At 46.1% G+C, this 21,375-nt stretch overlaps 2 protein-coding genes and 1 pseudogene across 5 annotated transcripts in view; 2 read left to right on the top strand and 1 right to left on the bottom strand.

Annotated features, from left to right (window-relative positions):
- Positions 1–21,375, bottom strand: part of PELP1 (proline, glutamate and leucine rich protein 1) — a 24,866-nt gene continuing 3,491 nt past the window's right edge. Inside the window, exons 1-17 of one of the 3 annotated variants that reach the window (XM_016142045.2) lie at positions 20,330–20,354; positions 11,423–11,487; positions 10,936–11,041; positions 9,476–9,625; positions 9,171–9,242; positions 5,387–5,446; positions 4,927–5,077; positions 4,600–4,729; positions 4,352–4,439; positions 3,832–3,920; positions 3,635–3,751; positions 3,348–3,495; positions 3,048–3,207; positions 2,293–2,348; positions 1,922–2,128; positions 303–1,787; positions 1–143 (exon numbers count right to left, since the gene is read on the bottom strand). In XM_016142045.2, coding sequence (XP_015997531.1) covers positions 51–143; positions 303–1,787; positions 1,922–2,128; positions 2,293–2,348; positions 3,048–3,207; positions 3,348–3,495; positions 3,635–3,751; positions 3,832–3,920; positions 4,352–4,439; positions 4,600–4,729; positions 4,927–5,077; positions 5,387–5,446; positions 9,171–9,242; positions 9,476–9,625; positions 10,936–10,989 — 3,060 coding nt within the window. In that variant the 5' untranslated portion in view covers positions 10,990–11,041; positions 11,423–11,487; positions 20,330–20,354 and the 3' untranslated portion in view covers positions 1–50. Of the gene's footprint in view, positions 144–302; positions 1,788–1,921; positions 2,129–2,292; positions 2,349–3,047; positions 3,208–3,347; positions 3,496–3,634; positions 3,752–3,831; positions 3,921–4,351; positions 4,440–4,599; positions 4,730–4,926; positions 5,078–5,386; positions 5,447–9,170; positions 9,243–9,475; positions 9,626–10,935; positions 11,042–11,422; positions 11,488–17,335; positions 17,654–20,329; positions 20,355–21,375 lie in introns of those variants that run through there. The other 2 variants (XM_016142042.2, XM_016142044.2) reach the window with 2 other exon arrangements.
- Positions 13,288–13,405, top strand: LOC118604800 (annotated as a pseudogene).
- The window catches only part of ARRB2 (arrestin beta 2), an 8,680-nt gene continuing 8,037 nt past the window's right edge, over positions 20,733–21,375 (top strand). Inside the window, exon 1 of one of the 2 annotated variants that reach the window (XM_016142053.2) lies at positions 20,733–20,890. Coding sequence is in view for 1 of the 2 variants with exons in the window: in XM_016142052.2 (XP_015997538.1) it covers positions 20,868–20,890 (23 nt within the window). In the remaining variant the exon portion in view is untranslated. The remainder of the gene's footprint in view (positions 20,891–21,375) is intronic. The other variant, XM_016142052.2, reaches the window with a different exon arrangement.

The raw sequence follows: 21,375 nt of genomic DNA on the forward strand, positions 1-21,375 counted from the left end.
TCAATATCCAAGGACATAACTTTATTGGAAACGAGGAGTGTAGGAGAAGGCTAGGAATCAGGCTCTGCGGCAGGTGGTGGCTTCTCGTCATCAGGGGGACAATCGATGAAGTCAGCCAGCATGGCAGCTGTGTCATCCTGCTCCTTTTAAGGACAAAGTAAGATTCACAACAGTCACACACACATACACAGAAGAGTGGGTAAGGCTGAAGACAAACCTCTTCCCTAACACAAACAACTGCTACCCCTTCTCCCTGCCTGGCCCTCCCTATGAGAGCTGCCAACCCTGCCTGGCCCACTCACCTTTTCCTGGAGAGCTGTTGCCTCTTTCTCTGTCTGCATTTCTTCTGCTGCAGATGTCTCTGGTGGGGGTGGTACCTTGTCACCCCCCACCTCAGTCCCCTCTTCCAGCAGAGTTGGGGGAGCACAGGGCTCCTCTTCAACAAGCTCCTGAGGAGGCGGCCCTGCTGGGGGGCTCCCTGCTTCCCTCTCCAGCTCCCCCTGGGAGGAGAGCACCTCAGGGGCCAGTGTGGGTGCAGTCTCAGCTCCATGCTCCTCCTCAGCCCCTGGCTCCTCTACTTCTAGCAGCAGCCCGGGTTCTGGTTCAGGCTCAGGCTCTGGTTCCGGCTCTGGCTGCAGTTTGGGAGACTCGACAGGGGGCAGAGCTGGAGGCAGGTTAGGGGGTGGAGGTCCCCCTTCCTCTATCTCCCCTCCTGCTGAGCCAAACTCCAACTCTTCTACTTCCTCCAGCTCTTCTTCCTCCTCCTCGTCCTCCTCCTCATCTTCCTCTAGCTCACCTTCCTCTTCTTCATATTCCTCCTCAAACTCTTCTTCCTCTTCTTCCTCTTCTTCAAAATATTCTTCTTCATCCTCTTCTTCTTCCTCAAAATCTTCCTCCTCCTCTTCCTCTTCATCCTCCTCTTCTTCTTCCTCCTCCTCCTCATCACTGCTGTTGATATTAATAACTGTCAGATCTTCTTCCAGGGCTGGGGGTCCTCCCCCACCAGGAGTCCCTTCAGGGACCAACTGAGGTGGTGCGAGTGTCACAGGGGCTGGAACAGAAGGTGGTGGGGGTGGAGGGAGAGGCCCTAGGGCTACAGGAAGCTCTTCAGGCTCCTCCTGGGTTGGTAGAGGAGGGGAGGCTGTTGGTGGCCCAGCAGGGGTGACAGGGGGTGGGGTGGTGCCTGAGGCGGGTGGAGGAGGCAGGGGCGGAAGCCCCTCAGGCACAATCACCACACTGTCATCAGAGTCACTTTCCAAGGAGATCTCCACATCAGATGCCTCCTCCTTATCATAGTGGACAAATGCTGGCCTGGGCACTCTCCCCCCAAAAGTTTCATCTGGGGGTATAGTAGGTGGAGGAGTGCCACTAGGGGCAAGAATGGGGTCCTCATTTGAGCCTGACCGGTGGTTCTCAGGACCAGGAAGGAGCCGAGGGGGTAGAGACACCAGGCCTGGGACAGAGAGGCCTAAGTGGTTCGCTGTGGCTGGAGGTCCAGGGCGTGTTGGAGGCATTGGACCTGCTGAGGGCATGGGGCCTGCTGAAGGCATGGAGCCCACTGAGGGCATGGAGCCCACTGAGGGCACGGGGCCTGCTGAGGGCATGGGGCCTGCTGAGGGCACGGGGCCAGGGGGATGGAAGGGTGGGGCCCTAAATGGAGAAGGAGCCTCAGGAGGGGGAACTGGAGCAGGAGTAGGGCAGGTGGGGCCCATGGACTGCAGAGGAGGAACCCGGGGATGGGTCAAAGCTGCACAGGTCACCAGGGCCTCAGAGCAAAAAGAAGAGACCTGAGAAAGAAAAAAACAGAAGTGTTAGCATTAGGAATACAGGGTTACATGGCACCAGAAAGGAGAGCCCACCAGCATCAGAAAGTAGAGAACCAGAAACCAAACAAGTACACTCAGCCCCAGTCAGCAGTTACCTCAAGACTGTCTTCTCTCTGGCCAAGGGAGAAGGCTTGCAGGGCACAGGCAAGAGGAGGTGGGCAGCGAGGAGAAGGTGCCAGCAGCAGAGCTAGCAGCAAGTGATAGAGTTCACGGCGGCAGCAGGAGCTGGTATATGGGGAGCTGCCTAGGATCTCACCCTGTTGGACACCCATGACCAGGGGTAGGACCAGATCATGAAGTCTCTGAAAAGGACAACAGGGTACACCTAGAGACACCACCAAGTCTACCCAACCCTTCTCCAACAGACTCCTCCCAGGTTGAAATGAACCTCCTAGGGGGGCACGGCCCTCAACATGGATAGGCAGTGGCCCCTCCCCATTCTCCATGGGGACCAGGCTCCACTAACCCTGTGAGTCTCCTCCTTGATGAGAGGCCCGCACATGAGGATGGTCTGGCTGAGGCCTGAGGAAGGAGAATGGTGTGTAAGAGGCAGGCTACTAACAGGACTGAGAGCAAGTGTTTCTGTAGCACACAGGCCAAAGTGAGCGCCCAGCTCTGGCCCTGCCTAACCAGGGCAAGTCATTCTACTGCTCTAAGTTTGTATTCTCCACCACGAAATGGGAATCATCTACACAGGGCTGTTGATGAGGTAGATATATTATAAATGTGCATTGATAGATCCGGGGAGCTTTGGTTCTCCTCTTAACATCAGATGGAGTGGTAAGCAGTAAAATAAAGGGGACCCAAAGGAAAATTACCCATTAACTGTACGGTAATCAACTCTACTTCTGCTTCTAGATTAGCAATTTATTGGAAGCAGGAAACCCCACTGAGCCGCCAGTGTGAGAATGTAAATACCACAAGGCAGGGATGCCTTGCACACAGAGAAGATATACAAACAAGATATGAGACCCTGGGGCAGGAGTGGGGGAGAGTGGGAGTGTAAACAGCCAGAACCATCCGTCTAACAGCAGGATCCGAGATCCCCCACCCCCCACCCTTGGTAGTTGCAAGACTGCTACTGCTCTTTCATTTGGTCTCTCTGCAGGATTTTAGCTGGTTCTGCATTTTATCTATACCCTCCACTTCAACAACTGGTTTTGGAATATCACTCCAGGCCATCCCAGCACCCCAAGGGTGTGGGGTACAGGCCTCACCCACCTCTCAGTGCAGCTGCACATACATCACTGTTGGCATTGCTATCTCCCTTCCGGTGGCTGGGTGGGGCCATAGCCTCCCCCACATCCAGCTTTAGCTTCTTGGGCGCACTGGGCTTCCCCATCTGTAAACCCCCATCAGGGCTCCCCCTGGGACTGCGCAGCTGGTGGTAGAGGAAAACATAAATCACATTCACAGGAAGGCAGCACAGAGTCAGGAGATGGTGTTTGGTGAAGAGGCTCATTTGGATAAGGGGCATAAGAGGAGAGTCTTGGCAGAGGAGACAGTAAGCAGAAGCCTCACCTTAAGGGTATCAGCTGACGGGGAGATATCACTGAGCAGGTGGGTGAGCAGGGCCTCTCCTGAGGCTCCTCCCTGAAGCACTCCTGCTGAGGCACCACACACCTGTACCCACAACTCTAATATAGCATACACCTTAGTCCGCATGGCACTGTGCAGAGAGCAAAGGGCAGCTTGTGGAAGGGGGGTCAACACATCAAATCTTGCCTCTCCTCCCTCGGTACTCCCAGCCCCTGGAGACCCCCAGCCCACCCATCCTCTCTCCTCTTTATTCCCACCCTGATGGTCACCTGTAAGGCTTTTCCTGGCCTGGAGAGAGGGAATCCCTACCAATGCTCCAGGCATTGAGGACCTGAGGAAGCAGGCGGCTGATCAGAGCACCAAAGCGCAAGAGCCGGCCTCTACACCTGGGGGTGAAGACGCGACAATGACCCCCATTCTTAGCATGTCCCAGTCCCTTCACCACACTCTGCCCAGTCCCACTCACGCAAGGATAAGTGCAGAGAGCAGGTCCAAGGCCTCCAAGTGGATAGAGGGCAGCAGCAGCAACCGCAGGGGACCATCTCCAAGTAAGCTCTGCATAAAAAGTTAGCCAAAGTAAGATGTGGGGGAATAAAGTGCGATACACAGAATAAAATGGAGACAAAGTAGATGTAACTAAATATATGTACACCCAGGTAAGAAACCTCAACCCCAGCTCTCCCAACAAAACCAAATCCCCACCCTATAAAACAGACCCTGGGAGGAGGATAGGGGGAAGAATGGCTGAACCTCTCAACAATGGCCCAGCTGGCTCCCTAGTTCACCCTTCCCTAGAGAAGCATGTGCACTATGTGAGTGAATCCACTCTTGACCCACATGTGTGTTGGGAGAAGCCCGGAGATAAAAGTAAGGAGCTGTCCAGGAGAACTTCAGGGATGACATCCTTTGGGGAGCTTCAGATTCCACACTACTTTCCTGGCTGCCCTGGGTACTGAAGAAAGACTATGAACAGAGGACAAACTTACAATATTCTTGGCACTGATGCTCAGGGTCCGGCAGATGACATCCAGGATTTCCTGCACAGGGACGGACACAGGAGCCCCAAACTCAGAGCTAAAGAGAATCAGAGTAGGGAGACCCTCAGCATAGGTTCCCCAGTGTGACTTCACACCCACTCTCAATCTCCTACCTCGTAATGAAGGTAACACCTCCATCTCAACCCCTCCTGCCTCCTGCTCCAGACCCATGCTCCCTCCAACACTCACTCACATACCTAAGCATGAGCCCCAGGCAGCGGGCCAGTCCAGAAAACCTCTGCCAAAGCCGGAGGAGGATATGGGCATCACCATCTTCAGAGGGGGAAAGCAGCATCTCCACTCCAGGGCCTTCATACTGCATAGGAGCTGGACAGAAACAATCACCTTCACATTCTAGGGCTTTCTTCAGTTCCCTCCTTTTTCATTTGTGGTGGATGACCCACCTATATTCTAATCCATTCTACCTAGAAATTAACTGCCCTTCCTCACTGAGCCACCCTCCCGGTTCCCTCCTGCCACATTCCCCAACCATTCTGCCACTAACTACCAGCCATTATCCCTACCTGGTTCTGCTCCCTCATACAGGGCCCCCAGCAGGCTGTGCAGTGAGGCCAGCAGGCTATGTAGCTCCTGCTCCCAGCTCTCAGTGTGCTTCAGGCCCTGGGAAAAGCCAGCCCCTAGAGAGGGCACCTGTGAATAACACTCACAGGCCAACTGCAGAAGAAAGGTCAGAAACCTGGTCAGACGGTAATCAGCCCAGCCAGAATCCCCCAGCCCCACCAATGCCAAGAAAGATGAATATCACAGAGAGCTCTTAGGGAAAACAGAAAGGGACAATGAGGCAGAAAGACACAGATGGAAACACAATGGCAAAAGTCATGCCTTGTGTACCTTTTGTATGTTAACAGAGAGGGAAGTGGCAACATAGTCCAAAAGCAGTAATAAGAGAAATGCTATGAATGAGAGATAAGAGAAGCTTCAACTCAGATCCCCAGACTCTCTATCCCCCTCCTTTCCCTTTACCTGCTGGAGCTGAGGACTCAAAGCATCCACTCGAGATAGGAAAAATGACGCCAGCTTGCCCTAGGTTAGGGGAAAACAGAGGAAAAAGCTAGTGGGTCAGTTCCAAAGGTCAGAGACATACACCCTGTCCATTCTCAGCAGCAGAATCTAAGCCTTGGCCTTTTTATTCCTTGCAGACACAAGAAACAAAGCACTCTAGGGGACATCACACCTGGGAACAGACATGCTTTCTTGGTAGAAAGATACCCTGAATATCAGCTCTCATCCCTTAGCCTAATGGTGGGGAAAGGGTCTGGCCCATGCACCACAGACAATGGGCTCCCTGCTGCCAATTTTTGAATAGTCATCTCCCTCAAACCAGAAGTACAAAGAGTGCTGAAAAGCAGCAATCCCATTCCCAACTCTCTACCAGTTTAGACAAGAAGGGTCCAAGCTAGGAGTTGAAACAATAACCAGAAGTGGAAGGGCAGGCCAAGGTCAAGAGAGAAGGGAAGATCACGGGGCAGAACTAAGGCAGCACATCTCAGGGATATCAGCAAACATTTGCTCTGCCAACCATGTGAAGGCACTGGCACAGGAGTGTTGAACCTGGGCCACAATTTATTTGAGGGTAGAATCAAAGGGGCCTATGAAATAGATGGGGCGGGTGGTGGGGGGAGGATTATGTTATTTTCACTAACCTATAAGTGAAATATAGTAATTCTTCCAATTAGAAATGTCAACAAAAAGCCTCAGTAGTATTAGCAGAACCTCTAACTGTTAGTAGCAGAAGTCATTCATTTTCATTTTACATTATAACACGTATCTGAAATATCCACATGTATCACTAATCTGAAATTCGGTAGTTGTAAGACCTGCTGCCAGACCTTGTTTGATACATTAATAAAGGAGGACATACTACTCTATCATAATTTTTTAAAATATATATTTGAACTGAATCAGTTTCCCTTATAATTCCATATATTTTATGAATTTAAAAACATTCTGAGAAGGGGTCCATGGCATAAAAAAGGATAAGAACACTGAAGCAGAACTATAAAAAGGAATGAGATGGGATTTCCACCTTCAGTGGGATGTGAGTTAGTCCAGAAGACAAATGTGTAGAAAACAACAATCTGGAACCAATGATGGCACTGTACCAAGACAGGGACAGAGGAAAGGTTAAAAGGGACTGATGCTGGCAGGCAAGACTTGGGAGGGTAGAACTAAGCTGGACTTAGAAGAAAAGGGAGAATCCCCATGAGAACAGAGAGGGAGGAACACTGAGGGAAACTACAGACCCAGAAGACGCCATGGAGAAGCAGGTTGAGGCCTTAATTCCCAGCCTAACGAGGATGGACTTTATCTAGGGGGTAGGGGCATCACATGCACAAAGTAAACTTCCAGAAGATAAATCGGCAGCGGCACCAGGCATATGGCAGGGGTCTTACAGGAACAAAGCAGGAACAGAAGCCTGTCAGTGTGTGGTTCAGAAACCAATCTTCTAAGGACTCCCTCGCACCTACCCTGTGGCATAATCATTTAGTTGCCCACATTACACTTCGGGATTCTTACTGACCATGAGACGAGTACTGTTACGGTTAATGGAAGGATAGGAGAAGACCAGGAACCATTTCCCTTGGGACTTGGACAGCACTTTCATGTCTGATGTGGTAAAACTCAGAGCACTTAAACCCCAAAACAGTAACTACCCACAGGTCTCCTCATTCACCGGCTTTTCCAAGAATGAGATTTCTTAGAGAGTTGACAATGCCCCAACTATAGTGGCACTCAGCACTTTTGGCCAACTAACCGCTCACATTTTTCCTGAGACTCTGGCTCCAAAAGCTGGGGTAAGGCCAACAGAAGTTTGCCTGTGTGACTGCAATAGAGTAGAGTACAGGGACATGGCTCTGACTACAGGTCTGCCCAGATGATCCACAAAGCAAGCTAAAGCAATGGCTCAGTTAGCATTTTATCTGAAGGGCAATCATGTATGTATGCATGCTGCTACTCATCAATTTGGCAAGGAGAAGTAAAGCCTCTAACGAATGACTTCATGGACTCAGAATGCTTAAGATACATCATTTGGGAGGAGTAATCCTGAGTTTGGAGATTATAACTGTCCTGGTAGCTTCTGGGGGATGGGACGGAGAACAGATAACACTCCAAAATGGCAATTACCAGTTTCTTAAGCACTGGTCTGCCAGATTTTCCAAGTACAAATTGCCCCTACGGCCTGTGCACAAAACAGATTCTTATCTGACATGTTGGCAAAAGACAAAGCCAAAACCCTCAATGGCTAGATGTTCTCCAGATGACACTACATTCTTAGAGAAATAAAGACATACATACCCTGTTAACATCACAAGAAAGTTTTGTTGTTTAGTCTGAAAAGGATACTCAAAATGCAGGCCATAACTTCAAAAACTACATGTCCAACCAAACATTGGGAATTACAGATTAATTCTCCTGACCACTACTCACGATGAACATTTCAGAAGGCAGATTTTATTAAACTTAGTAAAACTTTAGTTAAAAAAACCTTTTCCAAATTTTAGTAAAATCCATGTTACTCCAAATACCTTCTTGACAAAAGTCTTGCCCTGCCTACCCAAAAATTCCATGACCTATAGTTCATTAATGGCATTCATATAAAAACGAAAAATCAACAAGGACATGACCCCATGTTCAATGAGAAACATCATATGCTCAGGGACTTTTCAGACAGTGCAAGTAACCAGTACTAAAGCCACTGCAGACAGCACCCCCAGATCACAGCATATGTGCCCACAGAGCTCTGCATCTGGCTCACAATCATTCTCAAGACACTAATAATTAATCAGAGCTGGTGTCTGTGTTAAACCTATCTGCCAGTCCTGCCTATATTCTTAAAAGCTTCCAGGGAATTTGGTTAAGTGGAAAAAACTGGAGCTTTAAGGGCAAACAGATCTGGGTCACACCCTGGTTTTATAGCTACCAGATAAACAACCTTAGGTAAATTAATTAAACCTCTCTGGGCCTGTTTCTTCTGTTTAGTTCGGTGATACCAACTCCACATAATTACTGTAACGATAAAATGAAAGGACACATCTCAGACACTCAGAAGAGTACCTGGCATGTTGTGGGTACCTACTAAGTTCCCTTTTCCTTTCTTGAGTTGGTCACAGAACCATGAAATCTTACTTTCTAGATAATTTGAATGACAAACTCTATATCATCCATCAGTGTTAACTGATAACACTGATGGATGATATAGCTATCACATCAGTTATACAAATAATTATTAATTTGCTGCTAATTCCAGTTCTCTATATAGATTTGTGCTTCCATCTGAGTAAGGGAATGCCCAATGGTTTGTCAAGCAATGAGTATAACAAAACAAGAGGACATTTTATTTAGTCTACAGAACACACCATTTGTTCTTAGGTACTAGCTGGCACCCAATTAAACTGCAAACAACAGATGTACCAATTATAAAGGCCCTTTAACTGCTACTGCTTTGGCAAAATTTATTCATATCTGTTAATATATCTCCTTGAAAAAAATACTAATCCTTTTAATGACCTCCTCCCTCACCTGACCCACAGACCCCCTACCTGTCTGACCTAATAAGGGTCTGCTGTACAGCCATCTTGTATGAGATAATCCATGTAAAGGGCTACAAGGTGGTATAAATATAGCTGTGGAGACTGGTGATAGAACAAACAGAAAGCAGGTGCTTGGAAACCTCAGCAATGGAATCTGAATTGAGACAGCTAAAAGGTTTTAGTAGGTAACAAGAGGAATTTCCACAAATACTTACTTTGAGAGACCCACAAGCCCGAGGAAAATAGGTCATACATGCCTTCATCCCCTCCAGTGCTGAGAGCTCACACTGTGGGAAAAAACAGAAAGAAAGGTGAGAGACCAATGTCCCCATAGATCCCATCTCCACCCCACTACCCTTCAAGGTCCCTTCTCCATAAATTTTTTCCTTGGCCCTTCCCTCTTCTCACTTCTTTGAACCTATTTCCCAATCACTGCCCATCACACTTTCTAACCCAAATAGTCCGAGTGAGGCAGGCACTGAGAGGAGCCAAAGATAGGGTGACTGGGGAGGGGTCTTACCTCTGGTCTGAGGCCCAGCAGGGAGGTGAGAAGGCCAGGCAGGTGGTTCATGGAGATGTCCCGGAAGAGGGTAGGAAGTTGGGCTGCATATCGAAGCAGGTCCCTCAGAACAGCCACAGCCAACTCCATTGTGGGGGGTGGGTCCTGAGACTAAAGAGCAACAACACCCCATGCTTCCAAACTCACCTTCATGGTTACCAAGAGGAGGAGGAACAAAAGGTATGACAACATGGGGCTTTTGAGAAACACCTCAGTTAATATCAATATTACCATCAGATCCACTAGGAACAGAGTGCATTAAAGATATGGAGTATCCAAAAGTAACATATTTGTCTACAGAAAGGACATGTGTTTACATTTTAGTATTAGGGGTATCTGGGGTCCTAGGAATTTGTTTAGGGGGGGAGAAAAAAGTAATGAAGCCATACCTTAAAGATCTAACTGGAAGATCTCAAGAGCTTAAGTTTCCCATAACATATTTCCCAAGAATGGAATGGAGAAGAGCTCACTCAGAATGAAAAAAAAAGTCTCAGCCACAATAAAATTACTCCATCTCTTCAAGCTAGCTCAAACCTACCCAGGAACTCATAAAAAAAAAAAAAATGGTTTGGGTTTAGGACTTCCCTAGAAAATTAACATGTATCTAAGGAAAAAGCATTCAGCACATACATATCTCCTGCTAGATCAGAGGAGCCCATGTGTCAGAGAGACAAATAATGTTCATTAAGAAAGTAAGAATACATAAGCATACCAACTACAAATGGGCCTTCAACACTCTCCAGTAATCTTACTGCACTTATCCCGGATTAATTCTTTCTGCTACTCAAACCTTCTTCCAACACTGTCACCTCTATATAACCAGACCTGCAACTTCAGAGAGAAAAATGAAGTCCAAGGATGAGCACTCCCTCAGCTTCCCACTACCAAACCTGAAAATTCCATCTTCATCTTTACCTTCCTTCTCCTTCCCATCTCTTGTCACACTTGAGGAGGTTAAGTTCCATTTTATCTAAGACAACCCCTCCACTGTGCATTAGAGCCTATCCTCTTCCTTCTCAGAACCCTACACTATTAACTAGCCACCTTTCTCCTGTATTTCTAGCCAATCTCTCTTAAATGGACTCTTCCCACTGACATTTATACACGCTCATCTCTCTCATTTTAAAAATCTTCCTTTAAGCCCACCCTCTCTACTCGTCCTGTTATTTCTCTCCCTTACCATTAGAGCCAAACATTTTGAAAGGATTGCCTATCTTCCCTATTTCCATTCCTTCTCCTACTCACTTCCCATTCCAGGCTATCTGGCTTCCATGTAGACTCCTCCACCAAAAACACTTGGACTACGGTCTCAACCCTTGTGTTACTAAATCTGATAAACAATTTTCAATCCTTACCACATAAAGAATGGAGAATAAGGGACGGTTGGGGGGGTTGGGTCGGGGCAGCAACTGAATCCTTACCTGCAAGACCTGCTGAATGCTCCGAAGCCAAGAGACACAGTGCTGCTGGAACATCTCCGTGGAGCTCTCCCCCACCAGCAGGGACAGCAGACAGAGGCCCTCAAACCTTATAAGAAGTGAGTGATAACAAGTGGGTAGGAGACTTCAGAAAAAGCTATTTACCACTCTTTTACTCTCACTGGACTATATCAAGACTTCACCTCCAGGTCACTGCGGTTTCTAACTTCTGAAATACTTACAAGACTTGGAGTGAGATGAAGGTAGCAATAAAAGAAGGAAACAGATAATTCTAGGTGGGGCATAGGAAACTTGGGACTGGAATAGGTGGGGTTCAACTCAAGTGAGCTCATGAAAAGAATGACACTCCAACCTCTTGGGAATGGAGAAATCTCTTGAATCCATGGGGTCATGAAAATGGATGGACAGATGTATAGCTCACTTTCTAAGGAAACATCTCCCTGGAGAAAAAATAGGATTAAATACTTACCGAGTTTTGATTGAACCAAGACGTGCATTACTGAGACCCACCAATGCCCCAACAGCTGAAAGATTCTGGAGGAAAGAAAATAGGAAGTAAGTCAGGAACAGGATGCTAAAGATGCAGAATTTCTCCAAGCCTTTACCTTTCCTGGCATCTATGAAGCTTCTTCTAAAGTCGCACCTCCTTTGAAGCCAAAAGACCATTCCTCTATAGAGGCCTTCAGCCTTCACTCTATTTTTAGTAGGTGGCATACACAGCAGCCTGTTCCACAGCCTTTCCTCAAGTTACATCTTGCCTCACCCCTTCTCTCACTTTCCACCAACAAATTACTGCTATGCAGAGGACAGACCAACTCAACCCAGCTACCAGACCTCAAAGATGGGTCTGCCTCACCTGTGTATCCCTGAGCAGGGATAGCAAAGAGATATCCATAAATCCTTACTGAATGGACAATGAACTCATCTGTTACCCTTCCTCCTTCACTCCCACACAAATCCCCCTCCATCCCTGGCTTTCTTAGAGCTGTTAAGAATGTCAACATAGCCCTAGACAACCACAGCCTCCTTCCAGCCCTCTCCTCTCATATTCCAAGAACCTCTCCCACAAGTAACCTCTCCATCCTCTAAATGGTCAGACTCCTCTTAGGGTCCCTATGTCACCTTAACTGTACTCATCACTCATTCTTTCAACAAACACATATTATGCACTGAGTTAAGTGAAGGTATGCAGAGCTAATACATAAGTAAAGTAAATAAGATCCCTGCTCTCATAAAGGGAAATGTTCATTCACTTAGTCGATATTTACTTAATATTTACTTCATGTGAGACATTGTTTTAGATGCAGGGAGCTTCTATTCCATGTTAGAGAAGACAGAAAATAGACAAATGACGAAATAACAAATAGTATGTTGGATGGTGCTAAGTGCCATGGGGAAGAATAAAGCAGACTAAGGAAAGGAAAGAATGGCTGAAATAGGGGAGACAGTATTTTATGTACAGTAGGCATCAAAGCCCTCTCCAAATAGGCAATTTGAGCAAAGACCTAAAAGAAAGTGGGAGCAAGAAACACTGACCCCCTCATACACTGCTGATAAGAATGTAAAATGATGCAGCCACTTTGGAAAATAGTTTAGCAGTCCTCAAAAGGTTACACATAGAGTTACATATACGACCCAGCAATTCCACTCTAGATATATGCCCAAGAGAAATGAAAATACACATTCTAACAAGAACTTGTACATGAACATTCAAGCATCATTACTCATAATAGCCAGAAAGTGTAAACCCAAATGTCCATCTATTGATGAATGGATAAACAAAATGTAGTACGTGCATACAGTGGAATTTTATTTGGACATAAAAAGTAATGATGTTCTGAGACATGGATGAACCTTAAAACATTACGTTAAGTGAAAGAAGCCAGACCCAAAAAGCCATATATTATATGATTCATCTATGTGAACTGGTCAAAGTAGGCAAATCTGCAAAGACAAAAAGTAGATCAGTGGTTGCCTACGTCTGAAGGGCAGAGAGGGGATGGGCGAAATGGGGAGTGACTATCAATAGGTAAGTTTCCTTTTGGAGTGATGAAAATGTGCCAAAACTGATAGTGGTGATGGTTGCACAACTCTACTAATATACTAAAAACCACTGAATTGTACACTTTAAATAGATGAATTGTATAGTATGTGAATTACATCTTAATAAAACTGCTTAAAAAAAAAAAAAGGCATACTGATAAAAAAAAAAAAATGTTCCAGGCAGAGGATAGAAAAAGAACAAAGGGGACATGGTTCCATGTGTGGCGGTTAGCACATCTGCTTTACACACAGAAGGTCCGGATTCGCACCCCAGTGAAGCCACAGTCCATGGTCTATAGCCATGCCACCCTGAATAAGCCCGATATGTCTGATCTCGGAAGCTAAGTAGGGTCGGGCCTGGTTAGTACTTGGATGGGAGACCACTTAGGAAGACCAGGTGCTGTAGGAATAAATAATAATAAATAATAAAAATAAAAAATAAATAAATAAAAGAAAAAGAACGAAGGTTGTGAGATGACAGCACACTTGGCATATCTGAAGACTGACAAGAGGTAAACTGTCTCTGGAGAAAAATAAGCAAGAGAAGGGGAAGCAGTAAAAAAATAAAGGTTCTGATAGCAGGGACAGACCTTGTAGAGCCATATGGGCATCTGTTAACTTTTACTCTGACTAAAAGTCATGGGGGAACAGGGGAATGAGGCAGAGGTATTGTCTGATTGATTTATTTTTAAAACACATCAGCGACACTTGAGTTGCCTTGTTGAGAAGGCAGAAAGAGACAGAAGTAGGAGGCTGTTGTAATATTCCAAGAAAGACGTGATGCGGCTTAGAGAAAGTAGGAATTGTGGGGCTACAAAGCATCAAATTCTGGATATATTCTGAAGATGGAGCCAACAGGATTTGACAACAAACTGGATACGGATAGGAGATAAAGGCAGAGATAACTTGAGCAACTAGTCATTTACTAAGAAGAAGAATACTGCAAGAGGAGCAGTTCTGTGGGGTTAGAATCAAGGTTCAGTTTCAGATGTCTACTTAACATTTTGACGTCTATTTAACATGAAAAAGGAAGATCCCCAATAGACGTTGGGTAGCTGAGTCTGGTGATAGGATAAATCTTGGTTAGTGTATGAATTTGGGAGTTGTCAATCACAAAGCTGGGTCAGCTCACCAAGGGAGTGAAAAAAGCAGTACAAGGACTGGGTTCTTGGGCACTCAAACATTTAGAGGTCAGAGAAGTGAGGAGGAACTACTAAAGATAACTAGCAACAAGTGACTAGTATGGTAAGAGGAAAATCAAGAGTGATATTCCAGAAGCCAAGTAAAGAAAATTTTACAAGAAGGAAGGCATTACCAACTAACTCTATCAAATGTTACAGATAGGTCAGTCAAGTAATATGAGGACCCAAATTTGACCTTTGCGAATCTCTAAATATCTTGATGGTCACTGACGATCTTCAAGAATTACCATATGACTCAACAATGGGGTGTTTCAGTGAAGTAGCTAAGTTGAAAGCCTAAATGGAATGAGTTCTATAGGACAACCATTATAGCAATAATTCATTCAGAGAAGAATCTTTAATGGATGTTCAAACAAGTTTGTAAAAGGTTGACAAGACACAAAGCATTTTATGTATCTCCCCACAGGTCACGTATTAATTACAAAAAGAAAAACTGTAACTTTACAGTGAAGAAATCTTGCAGAAACCAACTTTGGCCAGTAATCAAAGTTAACACTGCCAATAATGGGACAAAGAAATATTAGGTGCCTCCTGATATGATGTACCAAGGAAGTCACATAATTTCTGTAGTATTACTGCCAAAAATGTATAACCTGAATTGAATCAACAGGAAATAGCAGACAAACCAAACTGGGGCATATCCTATAAAATAACTATTCTGTAATCCTGAAAAATGTCAAGATCGTTAAGACAAAGACTGAGGAACTACTTCAGATTAAAGAAGACTAAAGAGACATGACAAATAAATGAAATGATCCTACATTGACTCGTGGACTAGAAACTTCTTTTGCTATAAAAGGCATGCTTAGCACAATTTACAAAACTTAAATGATTCATAGATTAAATCATGTATTATATCAATGTTAATTTTCTGATTTTGATAGAATGTGGTTATGTAAAGAAATGTCCTGTTTTTAAGGAAATACTGATGTACTTAGAGGTAAAAAGTGTTATATCTGCAAGTTACTACTACATGGACGAGGAAAAAATAGAGAGAATGGTAAAACAAACATGCACTTAAATGTGTTAACATTTGGTGAATGTGAATGAAGGGTATACAGGAATTGTATGAACTATTCTTTCACATTTTCTATAAATTTTAAATTATTTAAAAGTAATGCTATTTTTTAAAAAATGGGAGAAGAATCAAAGAATCAAAGACATCAAGTACAAACGAGAATCAAAAACAGCAAGTTCTGCCATAAAGAAAAGTAGAGTAATGAGGCAGGGGCTGGAGGGGATTTTTTAAAGCAGCTTTGAGCTGCGTGCTGATAAAAATGACCCGAGAGGGGGAAAATCTGATGATGGAAAAGTGGGAGAACTGCTGAAGCAATGTACTTGTGTTAAGTAGAGAGGGGATAGATCTGGTGCACAAGCAAAGAGCTGGCCTTAAATAAGAGCATGGACCAGTTTATCCCTAGTAATGGGAGGGAAGGCAGAGCATATGGGCACAGATGCAGTAAAGCTGGAAGATAAGGTGGTGGGAGCCTATGGGAATTCCCATCTTACTGTTTATACTTTCTCAGTGAAATAGAAAGTGAGGTCATTAGCTAAGAGCAAGAATGGAGAGAAGTAATCAGAAGTTGTCTAGGAAAGTGGAAATGTAACAGGATTGCTAGGCAACACTAAGGGTCCACTTGAGATGATGATAGCCATGAATTTAAAGTGAGATGCCATGAAATTAAAGTGAGATCAGTCAGGAAGGATACATGTTTTTCTCCAACTATACTGAGCTGTGCAAGTACAGGCAAGAATATGCAGTTCGATCTAATACAAACAGGGTATTGCCAGGCAAGCTCAATGAAGGGAGAGGAACAAGGAAGTGATTATAATGGAATTTAAACTGAACAAGAGAGAATATTACAGAGAATGAGTTAATTTCTTTCGAGGAGTGATAAATGCTAGGAAAGAAACAAAACAGAATAATGTGAAAGAATGACTAGAATGGGAAATAACACTTTAAGGGGTGGTCAGGAAAGACTCCTCTGAAATAGTGACATGTAAGTTGAGACCTAAAAGAGCTCACCTTCCTATGACTTTCCCAGCAAAGAACTGATGAGCAGTGGCCTCAGCATGGTCCAGAAGAGATTAGCTTGGGTGGCTGGAGTACAGTTAAGACAGGCAGGGTGTCACATGAGATGAGGTCAAGAGGTAAACAGAGGCCACATCATGTAGAGCCTCGTGCAGTGATAAGTTACTGTATGAGTTTAAGCAAGAAAATGCGATAATCTCATTGATATTTTTTAAAAGATCACTGGCTACTGGCTGGGGAATGGGACACTATAAAGCGCTGGAGATACAAGGCAGAAGAAAACACTCTGTCCCTCAAAGCACATGCAGTTATAGGAGAAATGAGATCTAGGATTTTGCTTTAAAATGCTACAGTGGGAGCGGGGAGGCAGAGTTGGGACAGTGGGAATGAAACAAGACTGGTAAACTGTTGTTAAAATTGAGTGATGGGAACAGCATAGGGTGGGGTGGTTCAAAATACTATTTTCTCTACTATATATAATCTGAAAGTTTCCATAAGTTTTTTTTTTTTTAGTTACATACACACACACAATAAAACAAACCAAAGGCAAATTACGTGGGTGTGGAGGGAGGCTGTATGTATAAATGAATAAATTGACAATTTCAGTATGGTGTAGCAAAGCGCAGCTAGCTAATCATAACTGGTTTAGACAGGTTTCCCAAAGGCAGCGACAAATTAACAGAAAACTGAAAAGATTTTTGGTGGCAGGCGCCACAGGGAGCGATTCCAAGTAGAGAACAGTAAAAGCAAAGGCTCGGAGGCAAGAAAGCCCAAATACTGAAGGATAAAAAGAGATACTGCCGAAGAAAAAAGAAGCTAAATACCAAAGATCTAGTGAGTGATAGGGCCTGGAATCAAATCTCTTCATGTGTGACTACAGATAGCCTCGCAATAAAGGAATGAGACCCATCCTCTCCTCTTAATTTCTACTTGTGTGACTGATAAAGGAAAAAATGCGTGAATCTCGTCAGACTAATACCCGGATATGCTTTCTGTCTCCAGTTCGCCTTCCCTCCACCTCCCTACTGCTGCTGCAGTTCACCGTGAACCTGGAGCACAGGTGCTACGCCAACCTTTCATCAAGGCACACGGGCCCCAGACTCACCTGGGCCCCGCCCACTGTTCCATGCAGCCGCAACAGGCACATGAGCCTGGGCAAATGTGGGGCCGAGCGGACTGGGGGATGCACGGGGGCAATGGCGGACCCCGCTCGCGGCTGTAGCAACCCGGACACACTCTCCAGCAGCAGCAGGCGGAGACGCGGGACCGAGCCCACCGCCGAAAGACCCCCGGTCCCGCCGGGAACCCCAGCCGCGGAGCCTGCCGAGGGCCCACTAAGAACGGCTGCCGCCATCTTCACCAGGGCTCTAGTGGTGGCGTGGCGTGATGACGCAAACACACTGCGACTGTCGCCTCAAGGGGTGGGGGCGTAAGGAGGGGGCCATGAACCTGCGCGTTGAGTGAACGAAAGTTAGATTCCGGCATCTACCTAGAAGAGAGCATGCGCGGGTTAGAGGCCTGGGGGGTGAGGGGATGCGGCGCTTAGTTCCCGAGGTGTGAAGGGCTGTGCCATGGGGTGGGCCGGTGGGGGGGGCCAGGGGCGGGCCAGGGGCGGGCCAAGGGCGGCCCAGGGGCGGCCCAGGGGCGGCCCAATAGCGCTTACAGAAAACGTGGTCAGGACAAAAGGCGCCGAAGTCCGAAAGCTATCAGTTAAAGTAACGGAGTCTCCGGGGACTTTCACTCTATGTAGCACTGATATCTAAGGAACTGGCCCTTTTACGAAATCATAGTTTAACTACATTTACAACTACAGAAATGATACAACACACGTGCCTCGCAAATTTAAAAAGATAAATAAACAGTATCGGGATGATGTATATAAAGTGTAGAGCACTATTCTACACTGTTGACAGGGAAGTTAATGGATGCAACTTTTCTAGAGGGCATTTTGCCAGTTCCTGTCAAAATTAAAAACAGGCATTCTCTTTCATCTGACTAATTCATTTATTAACAAATATTTATTGAGCATTTTTTATGCGTCAGGCACCCTCCTAAGTGATGAGAATAGTGAAGAAGACAAGATTCTACTCATGTGATTTGTATTTTAGACAAGAGACACTCAATAAATAAAAAAATAAGTAAATTTTGGATACTGCTATGAGTCAAAAATTAAGCGGGGTAATGTGATAAAGTGATGTGGATTGGACTGGGGACTTCTTAAAAAGAAGCCCTCTTTGAGGATGGCAAGACGGTATCAGTCATACAGAGTCAAAGGAAAGTTTGTCGAGACAGAAGTAGCAGCATGTGCAAAGGCTCTGAGGTGGGATTGGGCTTGCTGGAGAATAGCAAGAAGGCTAGTTTAGCTCAAGGATAAAGAGAAGGAGAATGATACATGTGATGTGTGTTGAGGTCAGAGAGATGGGTATGGATAAGTCTTGTAAATTATAGCAGGCCAAGGTGAAAATATGAGATTTCATTCACATATTTGGAAGGCACTGAAAGGCTTTAAGCAGGAAGTGACAAGAACTGATATATTTGAAAAGACCACTCTGGTTGCTGTGTGAAAAGGGACTAGAAAGCCAAGAGAGAAGCAAGGAGAGCAATGAAGAGGCCATTGTTAGAGGCTATAATAATAGACAAGGTAATAGAGAATGGTGATTAAGACAAGAGTAGCTGAATTACTGTATTTTCGAGTCAGAATGCCAAGACTTGAAGGATTAGAAAGAGGGCAGTACAAGAGGAAAAAAGATGACCCTTGGGTTTAACTCTTGGATTTGAATTTTATTAGATTCCAATTATTAGATTATCTTTGTGCACAAAAAAAGTCCCACTCTTATTTTGATATGGTGTTAAATTTACAGACAATTTTCAGAGAAATTACAACTTTATAATAATGGTTTTTCTCACCTAGAATATGGTATGTCTCTTTCATTCTTTCTGGCCTTAATACTTTCCTAAAGTTGTCTTTCTATTAATATCCTTTAAAGACAGTCTTTTTTATTCCACGCAGAACCACTTATCTTTCAGTTCCAAAATTACTTTAGATATATTACAGTACAGATCTTATTACCTTCTGGTTATGACCTTTCGACAAAAATTATTAATGAGTCTAAAAGAAATGCTGAAATCTTGAAAGGGTGAAGAATGAGCTTAAAAGGTGGTGATCGAACTGAGGAGTGGGGAGGTGGCAGCTGGTGGGCAAGGCCTGTGTTTAAACCTTAAAGATGATCTCAGAAACTGTCTCATGTGCCTAGAAATGACTCTTCAGCCTGCCCCTCTTCTTCCTTCTAATCTATGGTTCATCTCCCCTTAACTAGTTTTAGTCTAAGACAGCCTTGTCCCACTCCCTCCACCCTCTGCATAGCCCAGAATTATCTTCCTAAAAAGAAACCTCATCATGCCACTCTTTTACTTAAAAAACACTACTGGATCCATATGCCCTCCTCCAGGGAAGGATCTTAATCTCATTCCTTCACATGCTATACCAAATCCTTCACATTGTTCCAATATTTCTCCACAGCCTTATCTCTCCCATTGTCTAATTCCGCAAACACTTCAGAACACATGTGCCTCGACTTTCTCACTCTTCGAAACACCTTTTCTCAACTTCTGTTCACCATTCGGAAAGATTGTCCTCAAATGTCCCCTCCTCTGAACAGCCTGCACTCCCCCCACCCCCACCCCAAAATGCTGATAGTTGCTTTGTCTCTGAGTCACACCATCATTATAGCATTCCTGAGATCATAATATCTCAACTCTACTAGGAAGGCAGGGGCTATGTTAATTCATGTCTGTGTTCCCATCGCCTACCACAGTGACAAGGACAAAATAGGCACGGATGGATGGACGGATGGATGGATGGATGGATGGAAGCTGCAATGTGTTGGGGATGGAGGCGAGTAGTCAGAGAAATTAGGAAAAGTAACCCTGCAAAGATCAAAGACAGACACCAGGGGGAGCTGACAAGCCACAATAAAGCCGAAGGATGGGCCAAAGGCGGCACCAAGCACTGGGGTGAGAGAGAGAGCAGCGAGCACCAAAAGCAAGCATCACGCAACTGGAACCGCTCATCCAATCACCCACTTGCGCATCCCCTCACCTTCCTTTCCAGACCATGCTAGAGCTCATTCCATCATCCCCATCATCCCCATCAACTCCGCCACTGCTGAGAAAATAAACAAAAAGGAGGAGATCCTGCATGTATGGAGCCAATCAGAGGGCTCCAATCTCCAGAAAGGCGGACGCCTTCGTTTAAGGATGTCCAATCAGTTCCTAGAGTTGAAAAGGGACAGAGAGATGGGCGGGAAGAGCTCGGGAGTTGGGACTGCGCGCGCCGGGGAGGGATCTCCCCTGAGGGGTGGGGCTGGATCGCGGAGGGGGAGGAGGCGGAGCCAATCACCGCGCTTGTTTGTGAAGAGTGGGCGTGCAGCGCGGCGGCGCGCGGGATCCGGGCTGACGCATCTGGCCCTGGTTCCCTAGGATCCGAGGTGGGGGGACGGGAGGGGAGGGGGAAGAGGAGAAAGAGAGGAGGGCGCGCGTGCGCAGTGGCGCGGGGAGGAGCAGGGACCTGGCAGCGGGCTAAGAGGCTGCGAGCGAGCCGCGAACCCGGCGGGCGGCGGGCGGCTGGCGCGCGCACCATGGGGGAGAAACCCGGGACCAGGTAAGGGAGGTGGGGCCACGCGGCGAGACGTGGGCGGCTGCTCCTGGCGGGTACCAGCACGGTCTGCAGAAAAGGACAACAAGGAGAGAGAATCCAGAGTCGGACTCCTGGGTCTCTAGGGGGCAGCCATCTGGGGCCGCATGCCTAGGTCCTCGAGGATAACGAGGGGGACGCATGCCAAGGCCCCTGCAGAAAGCGACTGTTGAAGGGGATCGGAAAACCAGCGTCTGTGTTCTCGCAGGGATGTGGGGGCCGGACCACTGGGTTCTCCGGTGCAGGCTGCGATGCAGGGGCTGAGGAAGAAGGAGCAGGTGGCCGGCCCCTAGGGGTCGGGTAGGGGCAGGGTGGATGCTGAGAGGGGGATTCCCGCCCCCGCTCGCAACTCGTGCCTAGCCACTGTAAAACCTTTTGTCCCAATACCCCACAGGCAATGGGGCTGCCCTAACCTGTCCTGAAGGCCTGGTACACCGCTCCTAAACTTCTTC

Source organism: Rousettus aegyptiacus, unplaced genomic scaffold (genome assembly GCF_014176215.1).
Source record: "Rousettus aegyptiacus isolate mRouAeg1 unplaced genomic scaffold, mRouAeg1.p scaffold_m13_p_6, whole genome shotgun sequence".
NCBI lineage: Eukaryota > Metazoa > Chordata > Mammalia > Chiroptera > Pteropodidae > Rousettus > Rousettus aegyptiacus.